Source organism: Lissotriton helveticus, chromosome 5_1 (assembly GCF_964261635.1).
Source record: "Lissotriton helveticus chromosome 5_1, aLisHel1.1, whole genome shotgun sequence".
Classification (NCBI taxonomy): Eukaryota; Metazoa; Chordata; class Amphibia; order Caudata; family Salamandridae; genus Lissotriton; species Lissotriton helveticus.
This window is the reverse complement of record NC_136065.1, coordinates 161,867,908-161,888,186: the sequence shown is the minus strand read 5'-3', so window position 1 is coordinate 161,888,186 and position 20,279 is coordinate 161,867,908. Positions and strand designations below refer to the sequence as shown.

The 20,279-nt window shown below is 43.3% G+C and overlaps 1 protein-coding gene across 1 annotated transcript in view; it reads right to left on the bottom strand.

Moving 5' to 3' along the window:
- The window catches only part of SARDH (sarcosine dehydrogenase), a 741,717-nt gene that overhangs the window by 636,950 nt on the left and 84,488 nt on the right, over positions 1 to 20,279 (bottom strand). The window contains exon 6 of the mRNA XM_078641957.1: positions 13,627 to 13,727. Coding sequence (XP_078498083.1) covers positions 13,627 to 13,727 — 101 coding nt within the window. The remainder of the gene's footprint in view (positions 1 to 13,626; positions 13,728 to 20,279) is intronic.

The window sequence follows — 20,279 nt, the reverse complement described above, 5'->3', positions numbered from 1 at the left end:
CACAATAGTTTTATGTACAACTGGTATTCTGACCTCACATATTTGAAAGATTTCATACACAAAAATGATGAAAAAGAAATGCTGGTGAAGTAAAATATTTGCCTAAAATCACATAATTTAAGGAGGGAAGCCGCGATTTATTACATTTTTGTAGTTTCACTTTGTACAAATTAGCCACTAAAAGGCGATCTATTTGCCTTTCCTTATGCTAAGGTTTTCTTTTTACCTCTTTGAAAAAGTTTATGCAGTTTTTATATAGCATAAACTCGACCGAAGTTATCGGGGTTGTTTAAATGGCCACCATTTACATTGCACACGGGCACGTTCATTTTGATATGCACGGGGAGATTAAAGGAGAGTCACAGGTTGCGGAGTCGACGACCAGACTGGAACAAGGTTCGCCAGTTCCAAAGTCGACAGCTTTGGCTTTCGGCTCGAGGCTCAAGCTCCAGACTGGCTCGCCTACCTCTCCTCACTGGAAATAAAGAATTTTCTTTTTTTTTCTAAACAAATCACAACGCAGAAACGTAGTTCATACATATAGTCAAGTGACATCCCATGGAATCTCAAAAGTTTGCTCTCCATCGCGCGCGGCGACTTGATGGATGTGGTGGTATTTGTTCTTCTAGAACTGAAAAAATGAAAAAAGCTCACGTCGTGCTGATGCGACATCTAGCGGTACATATAGTAACAGCACAGAGTGCTAAATCTGGATTACGGACAGTATTATGGTTGCAAGGTTATAAAGTGTGAAACTTCCAGCCCGTTCACACCTTGGCCAGTATGCCAACATTTCAGCATGACTCAGCGAAAAGCACAAAACTATTCGCATTTCATCCCCAGCATTTCATTTCCAGCCATCAGCGTGAATGGGACCTGGAGGAAATCGGCAGCCCGAATATTGTGAGTTAAGTTTTATTGTCGACTTCGCAAGCTTATCCTGAGAGCACTGTAGTGTCCTGCGGGGCACGTTCTAGTGCTCCACATGAAGCCGTTCTCCCAGCCACTCCCTCGAGGGCTGGACACACTTGCACCCCCACACCCATCCATCATGGGTGCCACGAGTGACGTGGCCCCGCCAATAAAAGGGCCCGGGTGCACGTGCTCGTGGCCAGTTATCACACCAAACTATGTCAGTCAGAATATCTTTATTCGACTTATTCCAAGTCATACAAAGAGACAAAAAAAACATTCAAACAAAACAAACATATGATATTACATGGAAAGCATACTTAAGCGTACAGTTTTCCTAAAAAGCATCTGCCTAAAAAACACATATTAAATACTATATACAAGTTAAGAATTCATTTTATATAAGAAGATGCATTTTTATTTCCCCTAAATAGGGACATTTTTAAGACAGAGAATTGCCAATGGCTTTAGCTTTAGCCCTTGCAGCTGCCACTAAAAATTTTGCAATACTAAAAGTAGTGCAAGGATTTGTCAAAAGCTGTAAAAAGAGCTATGTGGTGTCCGTGTCTGTCTTCTCCCAGCATGTGGCCTGAGCCGGTCCAACATCACACTGGCGACGAGGGCCACGGCACCCTCGGCTGTGGCTACTTGCTCGAGAAAGAAAGGTGCGCAAGGTTCCTTCATTAGTTCTAACCCACCGATGAGTTTCGGACGCAGCTTTACAAATATGGAGGTCAGCTGGGAGCCTCAGGGACTGTTGTCACAGAAAGCTTCCTGGAAAGGATGGCTCGTTCTGTGCCAAGGGGTGTCCAAAGTGGGCCCATGGTTAAGGCACTCAAAGAGAATCTGGTGCGCTCCACAGGGATGAATGTACTCGCAAGTTTTCTACAGGGCTCCATCACTGGAAAGCACGTGGGCGTTATACAGACACATCAGATTTACATGTGACTATAATAATCTGATACAACACAGAGAATTTAGATCACTATTACCTAAGCGTCTCTACAGTCCCTACCATCTCCACCTCACTGTCTCTACACATTTGCTTTTTTCTAAAGTTAGATTTTCTTTCGCTCTTTCCCTCTCCAATGTAATTATTCCATTCACAGCCTCCCTCTCGAATCCGGTCTCTCTCAACCAGTCCCTCTCCCCGCCAGCATACGAGGCACTCTGCTCAGTTCTCACTTCCACACCACTCTCTGTCTGCGATTTTAGTCCAGAATCGGCTCAAAAGGCTGAGGCACGCCAAGTGAGTCCCTCGATAACTGAATAGAGTGACACAGCAGGGGGAATTACTGCTGGCAGAAGGTTTAGTGTTCCCCTCATCGTTAAGAGTTTGCACGTTTACCTCTACATTAAAAAAATGTATTCAATCTTTTTCCAATTATGTACATAAACAAGAATACATAAACAGCCTCAATTATCACACAATCCCAGTTCCTGTTAAACAAGGAGTGGACAGTCAAATTCATTTAAACATTCCGTGCATATACACCTATGACTATTTAAATACAAGTTAAAATATCAGTTGTTAAATATCAGAGTATGTCAAAATAAGAAATAAAAAAGTCCAGATCAGTTATGGGCCCATTGTTTTCTTTTTTCATACATGCCCATAAAAAAGACGCTACTGAGAAGCAGACAAAAGGATTTGACAGTGACTTTAAAAGTATAATGCAACCCGACATAGTTTAAAATTATGCCGCTTTAAAATCAAGATGATTGATTTCTTTCTCTCCTGCAGATATAAACCACAGAAAAATAATAAATGAAAATCATTTTAGGGAGATTGGATATCACAAGGGGACAAAGTCAGTTCAGAGGGCTTAAATCTTCTCACCGGGTACCCGATCAACAGTGATATCAAATTCAATATCAAATTCAAGCGAAATCTTAGTAGGATGAATTTATGGTGTGATGTGGGGATAGCTGCTAGGTAAAAATATCTTCCCTCTGACAAGGGTGGGGTTGCTCGGTAGGACCAGCTGTTTGCAATAGTTTCTCACCCTGCGCATATATTGGGCCCGCAGCATACATGTATCCACCAACTTCTGCCTAGAGATCTTTCTGCAGGAAGTTGGGTCCTTAAAAAGGTCTTTCAACCCTATAGCAGTCAATTCCAATTCAACATAGTTCAGCCATCTGATCTTAGTGTAGTTCTCTGATTTTAAGGTGTCTCTAATAATATCTTGTTTGAGGGGCACAGCGTCCCTACGCCACATGGAGAGCCACAGTAGGAGCGGGGCTAATCTAATGGAATCAGTAATATAAGGTAGACCCAATAATATATGAAATACATAATTAGAGTAGGATTGCGAGGGAAGTTAATAATTTTAAAAGTGTGTTCGCAGTGGATTGAAGAGAGTTAATAGGTGCCATACCCCACACCTCCACCGCGTAAGTGGTTGCTGATTTAGTCTTTGCGTGATAAATCTTTTTAATGGCGACTAATGGTTTTGTACCCAGCCTATTAGCGAAAGATTTTATCGCCATTTGGCTCCTCTCCATACCCATGGCCCTTCCTTCGACCAGCTGTGACCACATTTGACTTTTGTCGAAAAGTACCCCAAGTAGGGAAGGACTCGACCACCTCAATTTTTACTGAGTCCATATGGAAATACAGTGCTTTGCCTCACTTTCCAGCCCTTGCAACAATTATAAAAGATTTCGATTGGTTCACTTTTAAATCCAGCGAATACATAAATACCGCATAGGCTGATATGAGACGTTGGATGCCTAACCATGGTTTTTGCCATCAGCACGGCATCATCGGCGTAGGCCATAATTGGTAGCCGTTGGAGTTAGTCACAGGAACATCCAAGGTTGCGCCCACTAGTGCTTTTTCAATGCCGTCCATTTAAATGGAGAAAAGGAAAGGTGTGAGAACGCACCCTTGCCTTACCCCCCTTAAGATCTTAAAAGGGCGGGTGCATTCCCCGTTCTTCCTGTATCGAACGCATGAAGCATCAGAATAGAGTTGGCAAATAAAGTCAATCATGACCTGGTCGACCCCCATCTCTTCCATTATGGACCGGAGTTTAGGGTGGGACACACAGTCAAATGCAGCAGATAGATCCATGAATACGAGGTACATTTTCCCACCGTTAGCTCAAGTCTATTTGTCCATAATTAATTAAATATTCAGGCACTGAGCTACTGTTCCCTTTCACAGTCTGAAACCATACTGTGGCTGCATTAGTATATTTCTATCCTCCGCCCAGGTCTCTAACCTAGATAAAAGGAGGCGGCCCATAAGTTTTGCTGCGGTATCTATAAGCAAAATTGGCCTTTAGTTCTTGGGGTTCCCCTTATCACCCTTTTTATGAATCTGGACTAATCTACTCATTTTCCAGGGGAGTGGGTGGGGGGGCTACTATGGCTATCTTGTCAAACACATTAGTCAATAAGGGGGCCTAGAGTTTGCAAGTTGGAAATAGATTATTAACACAGTAAACCCATATTATTCCCAGGTCCGAGCTGAAAAACTCAAAATATTTAGTTTTTAACTGCACATATTTGTTGCTTGGTATACTTTGAGCAGGAAAAACTGCTCAATCAATGCAGACATTTTTCACAAATTTGTAATGCCAATTGGGCCGTACACTACGATTTGTTGCCAAAAGACATTTTTATCAGGTTGATCAGAATGAGGGCTTATGAATGTAGAAACATAATAGTAGTTAACACTCAAATTCCAAGACTCTTTTATGCACCTATTAACACCCAGACAGAACCCAGGTCCATGTTGGCTCATCTGTGCATTTATGCATCTGCAGACTGTGGCACAAGCTTTGTCTCAGAATACACCCTTAGCCCGATAGCGACAGCCAATGATGGGAGTTAATGGGTTCTTTAGCACCTGCGTAATATGAAGGCCACCAGGTCAAAGCTCAGCAGGGTAGAATCTGTCAACCATTCTTCAGAGGTCAGCACATTGAGTACCAAGTAGATAGGCAACAGTTACCTCTGTTATTCACAGCAATTAGAAGATGCAGAAGTGATGTATGAACTGCTGTATCGAACCAATGTATTATTAGCTTAAAGTGACGTATAAATGGTACCTTTTGAGGTAACTCATTGAATAGGTCCTCGATACACGTCAGAATATTCCTGACAAAAGCAAAAAGAACAATTGATGGACAGAATGCAGAAGAACAATGTCATACATTCACCCCGGTACAGAGATCCGGGCCTAAATCCATCATTTTTTTGCTCACCATGCCATTCCAGTTTGGACCTAGGCATAAGCAAATCAGTCTTGACCCTGTGCCCAATGGGAACAGTCAAGCCCCAACTGCCAGGTCCTCCCAGGACTGGAAACAAGCATCCTAGAACCGGTTTCAGGCATTCAGCCCTCAACAGCCAGGATAGTTGGATTCAAGTGGCATGGAGAGCACGGTACCCATGTCTGGGCATACCCGTCCCACTCGGGGTGACAAATGCAAAAAGAACAATTGATGGACAGAATGTAGAACAATGTCATACATTCACCCCAGTACAGAGATCTGGGCCTAAATCTATCGTTTTATTTGCACAACATGCCATTCCAGTTCGGACCCAGCCAATGGGGCACAGGGTCAAGACTGATTTGCATATGGCTGGGTCGGAACTGGGGTGGCGTAGTGATCAAAAGAACAACGGATTTAACCCAGATCTTTTGACTGGGGGAGAGTGTTTGCATTGTCAGCATTCCGTCCATCATTTGTTTGCTGTATGAATATTCCTGACAGCAGGCAATACACTCCCTACAAAGATCTCAACAGCACACAGACATAAGCAGGGCTGTGCGTTCCTACCCCGCTGGTGTTATGTCTTATCATTACTGGAACTAGAACCACCTTCTGCAATGAGCTGACAACAGACCCATGGGTATTCGACCATCCCATCTACTCTAACCTCTATGCCAATATTCGGTCATCCCACTGACTACAATAGCTATGCTGAACTTTTAGCCTTGAATGTGAACATGGGCCTACAGAGGTCCATTATGGCTCTTGAAGAATAAGCGGAAGCATTTAACTGAAAATATTAAGAAACTACAGGTAAAGGATTTTGGACCAAGCAAGGGTCTCACACACTGGTCCTTGGGTAGCAAAAACTGGTAGTGTGGAAACCCATTGGTGGTCTGGGGCTTACTTGGAGGACAACTCTGGACTGGGGCCAAGCCTCAACACAAAATTATTGAATGCGCCGTCAACTGCGATTGTTAGGAAGCCTTTGAATGCATTCACAAGCAGAAAATCCATGCCACAGCAATCTAGTGGCAAGCTAGCAAAGCGTGTTTTTATACTATCATAGCTTGGGGTACCTGTGAGCAAGTTTCATTCCCAAAACCCCTCTTGCATTGAAAAGAACAATACATTTAAGGGGCCCAGCTTCACAGATCCTCCTGGAATCGGCCTAAGTGCTATTAAAAGGCACATAAATCGTTGGTTTACCCACCAGCCCTCATCTCAATTACTATGAAAAAAAAGGCAATACAAATATTCAACAGGTGACCAGTTCTTACATTTTAATAGCACGGGCCGTAAAGTGGGTCTTCTGTAGGTGTCACTGTGAGCTAGGTTGTGAATGTTTACAACACAGGGTTTTATTTGTACATTTTACTAATAGTATAGTGCATTGAATTATTGTTGATCTGCCATCAAGCTTTTGCTCTATGCCTGCAACGGTTATATTTTTACAGAAATGGTTCTGCAAGCGCAGTGAATTTTACAAAAAAAACAAAAAACAATTAAACATTTTTTTCTGCCATATCTGCACACTCGGCGATTCGGACACAAGAAAAGTGTGCGTCAACTTTGAAAGCTCTGTAGTGGAGGCCGAAGACAGTAAGAGTTTCTCACAGTGTCCTCAGTGGGGCATTAAGGTGTTCAGAATGAATGCTCATCCAATCCTTGGCTTCTCTGCTGAGCACACAGAGCAATGGTCATTAATGTGTATTTTAATTGTGTTTCTAGGTTTAGGTGTGTGACAGAGCGCAGAGCTGTGAAATTTATATATATATATATATATATATATATATATATATATATTTTTTTTTTTTTTTTATCGCAATGTGGTCAAAAGAAGTAGGATCGCACAACAGCGGGTGCCGGCCTTGGGCCAGACCAGAGGCCAGAATTAATTTTAACACAAAAGACGCCGCACTCAGCAACTAGAAGTTTTAAAGATTGAATTGGTGCCTAGTCTGACACACCAACGCGTTTCAGCCTAACGGCCTTGCTCACGGTAGTTGGCACTACTTCCTTGCACAAATAAATACAATTTCCTGTTTCAAACACGCCCATGAGTTCTGGGACATGTAGTCCATTGTAAAAATTCACCTTGGTCAGACAATTCACATTTTACGAAATTAATGGGCGATTTCATTGTCAAAAACAGTTACACAGTTTGTAGAGCAATTGTTGCTTATTAAATGATGGTTAAATGGAGCAAACTTGAATTATTTTGCTGACATTTGCTGAAAATTAGAAAAACATTTTGAGTATAGTACACAAATTGTTGTATATCAATGTCGATGTTTTTGACAATGAAATCACACATTAATTTCTTAAAATGTGAATTTGTATTTATTTGTGCAAGGAAGTAGTGCCACCTACAGTGAGCAAGGCCGTTAGGCTGAAACGCGTTGGTGTGTCAGACTAGGCACCAATTAAATCTTTAAAACTTCAAGTTGCTGAGTGCGGCGTCTTTTGTGTTAAAAAAAAAAATAAAATTATATATATATATATATATATATATTCCAACGCACGATGTCCTGTTAGAGAGGAGCACCTTCCCAATGGGTGCCTGCAACAAATTACCACACACAGATAACGCAGCACTCCTTTTGGCTTCACAAAAGATGTTTATTTGCAGATGCAAATTCCTAAGCATTTCGAACTCTGTTCTTGTTCACGGTAGTGAAAACTGTTTTGACTACCGTGAACAAGAACAGAGTTCGAAACGCGTAGGAATTTGCATCTGCAAATAAACATCTTTTGTTAAGCCAAAGGAGTGCTGCGTTATCTGTGCGTGGTAATATATATATATATATATATATATATATATATATATATATATATATATATATATATATATATATATATATATGGATCCTTTGTTAGTCATCTAGCGCTCCACAGCGGGTGCTCCGCGTTGTAGCCGGATCCTGAACACCAATTCAAATTTTTTTATTATTTATTCATACCAAATCAAACACCAACTCAACCAACGCGTTTCAGCCTCACAGGCTTTTTTCACGGTCAATGAGTCCCTTTGAATGTAAACACATTATTCGCTAAACAGATTTCAATCATTTTTATCAACATCTCCGAATGTTTCCTTTCTCCAAGACTTCAACATAGCCGATAGGGTACTATACCCAAAACGTCAAATGACTGGAACCGTCAGAAACAACACTGCGCTAGTGATATAAAAGTGTACTAAACCATTTCACTACAGCGTAATAAATCCAGAAAATGAACAAGTTACAAATAATGTAGATGAAAAGTAACAATCAAATAATTATACTATGTAATGACCAAAATGAAACCACTCACACACAGTCCTTTTGATATTATTTAAAGATTGTTTGAATTGTTCAAATTGCATAAAGTTTTGGTTTTAAATTCACTAAAGTCACTACAAGTCCCATAATGCCTCATGGCGGCAGACATGGGTATAAATAGTGAAAGCAAAAAGGGACTCACTGACCGTGAAAAAAGCCTGTGAGGCTGAAACGCGTTGGTTGAGTTGGTGTTTGATTTGGTATGAATAAATAATGCCATAAGCAACCTGATCTGGAGTGCCGCGTCATTTGTGGAGTAAATAAATATATATATATATATATATATATATATATATATATATATATATATATATATATATATTTTTTTTTTTTTTAACCAGGCGTGGCCGGCACAGGTAAGAGCGGTGAGGTGGGGAAGTCAACAGATGACAAAATAGGTCAAACTAAATAAATAAATAAATAAACATTTACTTGGACCTCGACGCATCACCAACGGCAAGCACAAGTTAAGTAGTTTTATTTATTTATTTAATTTAATTTTATCTATCCCGTCGTCTGTCGACTTCCCTCCCTCCACCCCACAGTGGTTGGCATTTACAATACAATAGTAATGAAAATGCAGTGTTGTGTTACTTAGTGTGTGTATAAGAGGGTGTTGAAAAAAAGGAGAATCAAAGAACTGGAGATGATGAGAAGAGAGCGCAGTAGAGAAAAGAGATGAGTTGTGATAGAGGCTAACAAAAATATGCAGAGAGAAAGGGGTGCGTCTCAGAGGCTACAATGGATAGCGTGGTGAAGGGTAGAACAGGAATGGTTTTGACGTTATACAGACCACCACGCTACCCTTTCCATAAACCTCAGTGACATGTCACAGTCTCATACCTTCAGATTTGAAAACATTTCAATTCTAATTATTCACAACAAAATCACCATTGTTATTGGTCTTAAACTGCTAACAGGCATTGGCAAAAACAATAGATCTGGCTCATTTCCAGTGCATATCTGTTATTGTGTGATAGGTCTGAATGCAATAACAGAAAGCTCATAGAGAGGCACCAAAATACCAGCTGGTTGACACGCTATGGAATTCACAGGATTTTAGTGTATCTGCTTTAATGTCACACCCTTCATTACACAGGCCACATATCCTGGAAGTATTACTAGATATGTTTTAGGCCACACTCCTTTGAGACGCTTTCCCCCACACCTTTTCCATCCCACTTAAAGCCCTGCACACCCCTTGCCAGAATAAGCAATGTACTTGACAATGAGTGTGCATACAGCCTCTGCACAGCTAACAAAAAGTAACAATTCTATCCTGTGGGAAACATACCCCGATAGGGGGCCCAAATTGATGCCTTCATAAATTGTGGGGCTACAAAGGAGATCCCAGAATCAGAACCAGTCGTCAAATCTGACCTGGGCTTACCCAAAAACTCCACCAAATCTCATGGAGATCATCAGCCTGCACAGCGTCAACAGCGTCATGCGGCGCATCTAGTTCAAGGGGAGGTAGATGGCCCAAGAGGTGGTCAGACTCTCAGTAGGCCCCTGGCAGTTTCCCCGCACAGGCGGGACCTCCAACCTTCTGTAGGCCAGCTGGATGGTCCTGCGATGCTGCCAGGGGAGGTCTGTCAACGTCTACCTATTATTCATCTCCCTCCCAGAATCCACTCCTTATGTAGTGGTCCTGGGGAATGTCCCACCTCTTCCCCCAGATATAAAAGAGGATTACAAGTTAAAGAATAAGGTACTCCACTGGTTATAAATTAATACCCCCATTGATCCTGGTGTGGAATGTAACATCATTATGGTACGTTGAGTGGATTGGATAGGCAGTTCTAGGAAGTCGGGAGGGGGTGACTGAGTTATAGTAAACTTTAATAGGGCCTTTATAGCCGATAGAATCCTATCAGGGGATATCCATGTCGGTCCATCATATCATGGGTCCACAATACAGGCTCTTCCAATAGGCTTCTTTTATAGAGCTGATTTCCAAGGGCATATATCATGACTTAGCCATCAATAATGCTAAATCCTAAGTCTTGCAGGTAGGGGCTCGTCCTACGAAAAAGTACCCTTTTCTGTAGGTTCTGCAAAGGTCCCCACGACATCAGTGTTCTCATATCTGGGGGTCCTGTTGGTGACCGCCTGAAGTGGGGGTCTCCCATCCAGAAGAAAAAGGGGGAGCTCATCCGAATAACTGCCGCTATTTTTAACTTTGCTGCCAAGATGGACAAGCGCTCAATCGTAGCCATGCTGAAAATTTATCATGCTAAAGGTGTAGCTACTGCATGTTACGCAGGTGAAGTCTGGAGGTATAACATAGCAGATGCACTGCAGGTGGCAGAGAATCATTTTTTAAACGCCTGCTGGGAATGCCAACTGGTTTATCAAACCTGGTAGCTCATGAGGAATTGGGGGCCCCATTTTTATGTGATACTCTAACTCTGTGACCTTTAGTGTTTTGGCTTAAGTGTTGGCCAAACAAGGAGCTAGAGCTTACCCAGCAGATCATAACAGACTGTATAAACCTTGAACATATGTCTAGAATCCCATGGACGAAGTATGTCAGAGGCCATTTTGCAGAGTTGGGTCGCCCGGAACTTTTTCTAACACCTTCTATCATAACAAAAAAGGATGTGCATTCGGTTAGGAAAGCTTTTAGCTGTATTAGGAAGCCAGAAAGAAACGAGAAGGAATTATGTAAACCGAGTGTCCGTAAAGGTCTGACCCTAAAAACTCATCCATCTACTGAGCCGTACCTTTTGGGAACACTGACCACCCATGAGCAGTTCCTACTGTCTAGGTTTCGCCTTGATTTTTTCCATTTGTTAATTGCCGTTCAAAAGGGTGCAGCAGAGGACAGGTGTTAGCACCCTGTGGCTGCAACAACGTGTCTCCACATGACTTGTTACACTTTATGTTCCTCTGCCAATTCTATGAAGTACCTCAGAGACATTTTTTACTCCCCTTTTTAAAGAGGATTAATTTTAACCAATTTTGCCCAGCACTTTTGTACCTGCAGTTGTTGAAACCAGACTGTATATTTTTTATTGTGGGCTATTTGAAATCTCTGGTGAGAACCAGACCTTGTCTGGAATACTAGCTATTTTAGGGGGAGAAGGTACTCACCGTTTTAAGGTATGACTCATGCGTGTTCTTCTTTTTAATCATAGAAACACAACATGTTATTTATTTATTGCAATTGTTAATGTTACTCATAACCACTGGTAAGAACATGGGCCCATTCTGAATCTCCGCTATTTTAGTGGGAGATGATATTTTTTTGCTACAAATCACGGCATATGTGTCTCTGCCCTTTGTAAATCATACATATTTCTTGTTTTTACTGCTATGAACTGTACATTTTGTATGTACTTTTTTAATGGTTTTTACTCTGTAAAACCGAATAAAGTTTATGATTGATTGATTCCTCCTCCTATGACCCCTTTAATCTGCTTGCAGCTCCCACGAACTCCTCTACAATTTTACTCTCACTGCCACACACTGCCGCAGTTTACTTACTGTAGGAGTCCACTCTAGACCGATGCAAACCCACCCCCATGTAGAAAGAATGCATCCTACCTTAGAGTGCAAACAGTTTTTCAAAGTCAAGGGCATATATTAAGGGGGTGGGGGGGAAATCAAGGAATTAATGCATCAACAGTGCCTCATAGCCCCATTCCCAGCATTTCCTATAGCGGACACCTTGCACCACGCTGCATTCCTCTTGACAAGGTTCCTGTGGGCAAAAATCACTGTACACAGGCTGCAAGAACTCCAGACTCCCCCATGCCCCAATACCCGTTGCTGACTCACCATAACTTGTTTGCAGTTGGAACCTTTAACCAGCAGCAGGATGTTCCACTCGTTATGGATGGAACATCCTGATGCTAGCAAACATTCAAGCTGCTGGGAACTGCAGGCAGTGAAGCTTCAGACTGGCAAAGTTGAACTAAGTCACAAATCTTCAATGATGCAAAGTTTCAAAACTCACCAAATTTGGGAGGCCAATGCTTATTATCACCCACCTCTATTTATGATAAACCATGACTCTGCTAAAACAATCTAATACAAGGTCTCATTGGCTCTCTTTCAACATGATTCCCACCACCATACCTCAGTCAGCCAGCTCGGGTAATGACTGCCTCATAGAAGTCCTGCAAAACTGTACTTACCACTACCCGATCCAGCCTCGTGCTTTTCCGCAGACACCACACTCATTCCAAACCAATCCTACATTGAGCTCCATCCAGGCTGGTACGCACACTAAGTTTGTTGTGTCCCTACAGAGTAGAATTACATTTTTGCTGTAAGAACTCCGATACTTGAATATTCGCTTCAGAGATAAACACATCACATGAATAAGGAGGGTTAAGATTGGCGGGACACCTACAGATGATGCCAAACTATTACCTAACATTTTTTTTTTCAGAAATGAGGGGGGTGCTTAAACGGGCAAAATGACATTTCCTGCAGTACTGTAAACAAGATATTTTGACATAGTATCTGAGTGGTGATCATGCAGAGACGGGTTGTTTCAATGTCCCCAAACACACATATTGTTAGATGAGATTATGGAAAACTCTCTTCAAAAGTGTGGTCAGAATAAAAGGAAATTTGGATTTAACACTTCAAAAAGCTGAACTTGACGGCCCCTTCACTCATCAATCCAACCAACAGAATGCAACTTTTGATTATTAGACACTGCAGGGAGAGAACAGCTTTTGGAAGACTTATTTGCCTGCATCTACCAGGGCACTAAACCCTTCATGTAGAAAAGGAGTTATTAAAAAGTATTTCTAGAAATACTCCGCAATATTATTGCAGAGATATGTGAATTCTTCTTTCAAAATAAGCAGGTCAAGTGAGCGAGTTGATGGACAGGAGGAGCCATAGCACAATGTTGCAGAATGATATAGATGACTGCACCATGTTCACTCTCCATTTTAATAATCACTATTCTTTGTTCTTAACCCTATATACTTCATTACTAGTTTGGTTTGAAAGTGGTGTAATCTCTTTTTTCATGTATTCTCTCTAACAAAATGCTACGCTGAACAAAGCTGGTATATCTAACTGGTTGCATTCATTAGGATTAACCTTTGAACAAGAACACACCAGCACCTGTCCCCAGCTCTGTGCAGAAAAAAACTTTACATAATATGACTTGGAGGGTAAGCAGTGGGCCACCATACCTGAATCCCTTCGATCCGTTCTGTGACCACATAGGCATGATGCATCGCCACTAGAGGCACGTTCACCCCAGCCATCTGCCCTAGTGCTCTCGCCCACACACCTGAAACAGAGGAAGAGAACATAGTTTAAAAAAAGAGGACATGCAACTATTACCAGGTAAGTTATAAAGGACTGACCTCATTCTAGCCCGGGTATTACATAGTCACAGTAGGTAGTAGTGGTTTTGTTGACCACACATCTTAAATTAAGTACAATATATGGTCATGTCAATTCATATATAATCTTTCTGGCCCTCGCCAATACTAATACCATAATATCAAGAATATTGTAGCTCATACAGGCTACATAATATCTCCCTTATACTGCTTAACATAACACAATAACCACACCTCGGTGGTCATCACACACAGCATGGAAACACTTCAGACATCGGCTCAAAAACGAAGACTACAGTCTATCAACCAAAAACCCTACATGGCATTACATACTGCCCATGTATGCAGGTGCTTAAGTGCTGATGGGTGTTAGACCTGGCTTTTTCAGCGGGTTTACCCCCAAGGTAGGCCAAAGGTAGCCCTGTGGGCAGGGTGCAGCGCATGTGAAAGATTGGACATGTACTGATGTGTGCGACATGTCCTGATATATAGTGTATTTCGTTTTTCACTATGGAAAGGCCATTTTTCACGTAGGATATAATAGGAGTATATTTATAACATTTTAGAAGTATAACTTCCCATTGGGACAAGATGGAGAAATAGAGTTTAGTACGACTGAACTCAGAATAGAAAAATTCATCTTTTAGTAAAGATGATTTTTATATTGTGTGTTTGAAAATACCACTTTTGGAAAGCGGGTACTTTCTTGCTTAGCCATCCTGTGTGCCTCTGCTGGGTTGTGGATTGACGGTCTAGCTTTGGAGTGACAGGGGCTGAGGATTTGCATTCTCTCAGATGGCCACGGGGGGGGGGGTTGAGGTGTGTCCTGCCTTCCCTGCATGACTCAGAGCTGATTTGAATAGATCTGGGCTGCATTTAGTGTAGAGGGAGGAGATTTCCTGGCACCTGAATGGGCCTGGTCTACTTACACAATGCTGTCTCCAACTACTGCTAGGAAGCTGGACCAGAGAGGACATAACTTGTTTGGACTGAGCAGAGAGTGGCTCTGCTACAGAGAACAAAAGGAAAATGCTATATAAATATTGAGGCCCAGAACGTTAGATTACTTCTGGACTCAAGAGAAAACTCTACCTTTGCTGTGTGCTTTCTTGGGTTGGCCTGCAGTGGCTGTTTCTGCCAAGGAGAAGACAAAGACTTTGATGTGTGCTGTGTATCCAGCTTGAAGATCTCCAAGGGCTTGAAGTAGAGCTTGCCTCCTGTTCTGAAGTCTCAGGAATGTAAAGACTTCACCACCAGCCCCCCTGAACTCCCTTGCTGGGAGTTCTGACCTGCCAGGTGGTGCCTGCTCCAATTCTGGACTTCTGGAGGTTGTTCCTGTGACTGGGAGCTGAGAAAAACTGTAAGAACCGAAGAAAAATTAAGCATTGCGGTTCTCTCCCTCATTTCCACGCATCGCAGCTCTGCAGCTGAAGAAACCGATGCAGCAGCTGTTGTGTGGCTGCAAGAACCAACGCATCGTGGGATCGTGGCTGGAGATATTGACGCACTGCCCGCGTGTCACCGCGACATCGAGAATGGTCGCATCCAGTATCTACACGCATCGCGCTGGGGCGGCAAGTCTGTCACTACACCAAGGTCGCAGTAAGAAGTTACGTTCATGCACAGTAAGACACCAACGCATCACCTCCTCTCCAGTAAGGAACCAATGCACCACCTCCCCTGTGTGGCAGTAAGGAACCGACGCAGCACATCCCCTGGAGCACCAAACCGATGCATCACCTTCCCTGTGGCTGTTTTTTGCTTATGATTTTGACACATCAAAGGTACTTTGTGTTGAAAGTGTCGCATCCATTGTTTACTATGGATAGAACTGTTTTTACCTTTTAAAAGTCATATTTGAATAACTGTATGTTGGATTTTTGCCATTTTGGTCTTGATTGATCTAGACCACGGGTACTGATAGTACGGCCTGCAAGCCTTCCTCGGCGGCTTGCAGACCTTGCAAACATCGTACCTGTGTTTTTTTTTGTTTTTTTTAAGAGTGTCAGCAAACACCGCCGGGTGCAGCAGTGCGGACTCTGAGAGACTCTGCTCTATGGGGGCCGGGCGATTCCAGCGATAGTCAGAGTGGAGATGCATGGGCGCGAAGAAGAGGTGAAATACAACAAAGCCTCATTAACACGTAAATGGTCTCAGGTGCAGCTATATGTGTGCCCGGGAAGCTGTCTCAGCCCGGACTGCCACACACGCGGAGTGAGGTGACAGAGGGTGACAGAGGACAGCGGGGTGTGAGAGATGGGTGAGGTGATGGAGGGCAGCAGGGAGTGAGAGCCGGGTGAGGTATGCGTTAAGAGCCTATGATGTGATGTTTCTCGCCAGCCTGTAGTCAGAGGGGTAAGCCAAGGCCAGTGAGCTCAGGCCTGGTCTCCGCTCTAACAGCACAGCTCACAAATGCTCGCCGCCAGGTTGGCGCTATATATAATTGATGCATGCATACCTACACGGACGGGTGACTGGCACCAAAGGGGGGGCTTTGATCTGACAGCTCGGGGTGAGAGTCAGAATTAAAGCCAGCGACAGATGTGACCCAAGGCCCAGTGGTGAGACACAAACCCCGCAAAGCAGCAAATTCAGAGAGAAAACGAGCTGGCTTTTACATGACACAGGGAGAGGTGGGGGGCTGTCTCTGGGCTGGTGACGGGGATGTGTAGACAGTACATGTGCACTGCTCGAGGCACAGAGACAGATAGAGATAGAGATAGAGACAGAGCTAGACAGAGACAGACGGAGACAGGGACTGTCTGAAAGATAGAGGCAGAATGAGATAGAGAGAGAGACAGATAGAGAGAGAGAGACCGATTTAGAGAGAGTGAGCGAGAGAGACATATAGAGACAGATCGAGGCAGAGACCGATAGAGGCAGGGGCAGACAGAGCTAGATAGAGGCAGAGACAGGGACAGACTGGCAGAGGCAGAGAAAGAGAGACAGAGAGTGAGTCAGTGGGAGGGAGTCAGGGGGAAGGGGGACAGACAGAGACAGATAGAGGCAGAGACAGGGGCAGAGATAGAGGCAAAGACACAGAAAGAGAGACAGAGACTGAGAGGGAGAGAGAGACAGAGGGAGGGAGGGAGACAGAGGGAGGGAGACAGAGGGAGGGAGAGAGACAGAGGGAGGGAGGGAGACAGAGGGAGGGAGGGAGACAGAGGGAGGGAGGGAGGCAGAGGGAGTGAGGGAGGGAGGCAGAGGGAGGGAGGGAGGGAGGGAGGAAGAGGGAGACAGAGAGACAGAGAGAGAGCGAGAGAGAGATGTGTGTGCATGCCGGGTCTGGTGGCTCAGTGGACGAAGGCGTCCGCTGCAGGGGCCTGTGTCTAACCTCATAGTCACCGTTATTTTATGTTGTTATAGCCCCACCCCCTCCCCCACTGACCCCGCCCCCACCGGTGTGGCCCTCGGCCACAAACCACACTGTAAATTTGGCCCCCCGAGAGAATGTTTGTGAGTACCCATGGTCTAGACAAAGATTACCTATTTTTCTAAACTGGTGTGGCATCCTTTTGTAGTGTTTTCACTGTGTTACTGTATATATTCACAAATGCTTTACACACTCCCTTGGAAAAAAGCCTGTCTGCTCGTGCCAAGCTACCAAGGGGGTGAGCAGGGGTTGTCTAGGGGTGTAACTCCCTTACCCCGACTAGAAGCAAGGGTCCCTACTTGGACAAAGGTGAAACCATTGCAAACGAGAGACCCCCATTTCTAACAATGGGTGAGGGTGAGGCAGTGTGCTTTTCAGCAGTTCAGGTCCTCTGTACTTATGTAGATAATGGGATTTTGATGAATACCCCGCACAATGCATTAGATGTCACTGGTCACTCTCATACTAGTGATAGCATCATACACAGCTTCATCCTCATTCCCAGAAGCAAACTAGGGATAATCCTAAGCCTGGACTACATGTTTTCTTTCACTCTCTCTATTTTTTTCTCTTTCTTTCTCTCCCACATTGTAGTTGAGTGTGGTTGCCACAAAAATCATTTTAGTAAGCTTGCTTTCAAAATATTCAAATTTAGATGGGAAATGCTCATCTCTCTCAAACCACTCCATGGAAAAGGAAAATATTTTCAATGGAATTTAAAAACAGCTTTACTTTATTTATACGTTTTTATAAGGTTCTAAAAATCACCTAGTTCATTGCACAGCGCTTATAACAATCAGTCGATTTTTATGGATTGGTGCATTCTGGTTTCACTGTTCACTATGTGCAAATAAAGGTTTATTTTCTCCTTTGGCATTTTCTTTTATTGTTTGTCACCATGTTCTCTGCTAGGAAGGTGATCCCTGCCCGTGCTGCCTTTAATGTACAAAGAAAAGGATTCCCTAGCCTTGCCCCTCGTCTCTAAATTAGGCCTGGGAGGTGAACTTCGCTCCGTTCTCGGAGTTTGAGGGGTTTTCTGCACTCCGCAGAGCTCACAGAGTGCAGAAAACTCTTCTTCGCGATGTGCAGCAGAGTTTTTTTCCCTGTTCGCGATCGCTAAGTTCGCGAGCTGCCACTTGGGTAGAATTTCTACCTGAGCGGCAGGAATACCAGCACTAACTGCAGTTCGCAATGCACTCCACCACTCGTGGAACTTCGCGGAGTTCTGCGTAGCCCAGGCCTGCTCTAAATCCGTACTCAATTTGCACATTCTACATCTAAGAGGACTCGGACCCAATGAAGAAAAAAAAAGTCATACATTTACTCCCCTACCTGTTTAAATGATTGAGCTTCCGCCACAGCAACATGTAGTTTAAACCATTAAAGCACCTGATTAGGCAGAGTCGGAATAGTGTGTGATATCTACTGCGCTCCGTAAATGCCATTGCCTAGAAGGAAGGTATTTACCAGGTGTGATAAATTCCTCCTATTGTGAGTTCCAGCACTTGAAAGGCAGAATGACATGCAGATTCAATAGTTACAGCAGTGGAGTCCAGTCTAGAAGGCCTCCTCCCACTCGATAAATTATACCAGGCTTTACCCGCCAAAATATATCACGGACAATAGTTGGGGTGTGCCCAACTCAGTCTTTTGATCACACAAACTCATTCCTGCACAGAAATCATAATTTCATCTCATAATCAGTGTGTACATGTTTTGGCAGAGTGTTTCAGAATTGCCTTAATTTGTCCAGCGGGGACTCCTTCGCTATTCAGAGGAGAATTCCTTCCCCCTTCCCCCCTCCCCCTCCCCCTGCCCCCACAGCAAAGAAAATAAAAAGTCAGGTTTCATGCGTGGTCCATGGGTGGGGATGGGTACCCAAGGGTGGGGGGCTATCCAGTATCGTTCCAGGCATAGGGTGAGGCCCTATGATAAGTACTTTGGTTTTGTCCATGTTAAGTTTTAGGCAGTTGTTCTTCATCCATCTGGCAACTGCTTCCATTCCTTCTTGAAAGTTGTTTGGCGATGTTGGGTTCATTGGAAAGGGAGAGGATGAGTTGAGTGTGGTCTGCGTACGGTACGATGTTGAGTCCGTGTGATCGGACGATGGATACGAGCAAGGCCATGTAGACGTTGAACAGGGTGGTGGTGATGGAGGATCCTTGGGGGGACTTTGCAGGTGGTTGGTGTGGAATCTCAGAGGAAGGAAGTGATTCTGACTCGCTGCGTTCTACATTAGAGGAATGAGTGGATCCAGTTAAGGGCTTTGTTCCTTTCACATTCCAGTAACATTTGCCCACTTTGGTGCCCTCGCATACGATCACCTCAAGATCACTCTTTTGTGCCTGATCAATTATGAAAGTTAACATGAGCAAAAGAAGATCCTGCATGAGATAATCCATAGGAGGATAGGACAGTCTTGCATGTTACTACAAAACAGCTTCTCCAGCTATACATAATCTAAAATGCTGGGTGCATGCCTAGAAGGTATACTGTTCAACTAGGGGCTGCAAGAGTACAAAATCAAGTGGCCTGCACTGCAACGTTTGTGCTTGTAAGAGGGCACCTTGAACAACTTCTTTGCTCAGAGTACACAATTTCCCATTTGTATACAGCTGTGCTAGTCAAGAGGTGAGCTGGCATGATCCTGACTGAGCAAGCTTTGCAGAGCAGGCACTAACTAATCAGTAAAGCTTTTCATGGTGCAAATAGATCTTGGGCTTCCATTTCAGCTAGAAACAGGCATCAAATTACCCTAAGTATTTGCAATGTATAGCCCTCTGTTGCTTTGTAGCTAGAGTTGTGCTCTCTAAATCCTCATACGCACAAGCAGTAACACTCAAAAGTTATTATTAATATAGAAAAATAATTTACTAATGATCCAGAACTAGGTGCTACTAAGATTTCTTCCCCTTTTTGTTTAAAAATGTCTTTTTATGGAAAGCATCAAGACGATTCAGGATTGCATACAGTCAACTCAGGTTCCAAACAATTATTGTCAGAGGCCTAGAAATATGGAAAAATATGAAGTATATTAAAACAATTATAGATAGAATGCTTGAATAGATTTCTCCCTTTGGTAATTATTCGGGACACATCCAAGTCTATCATTATTTTGCACATC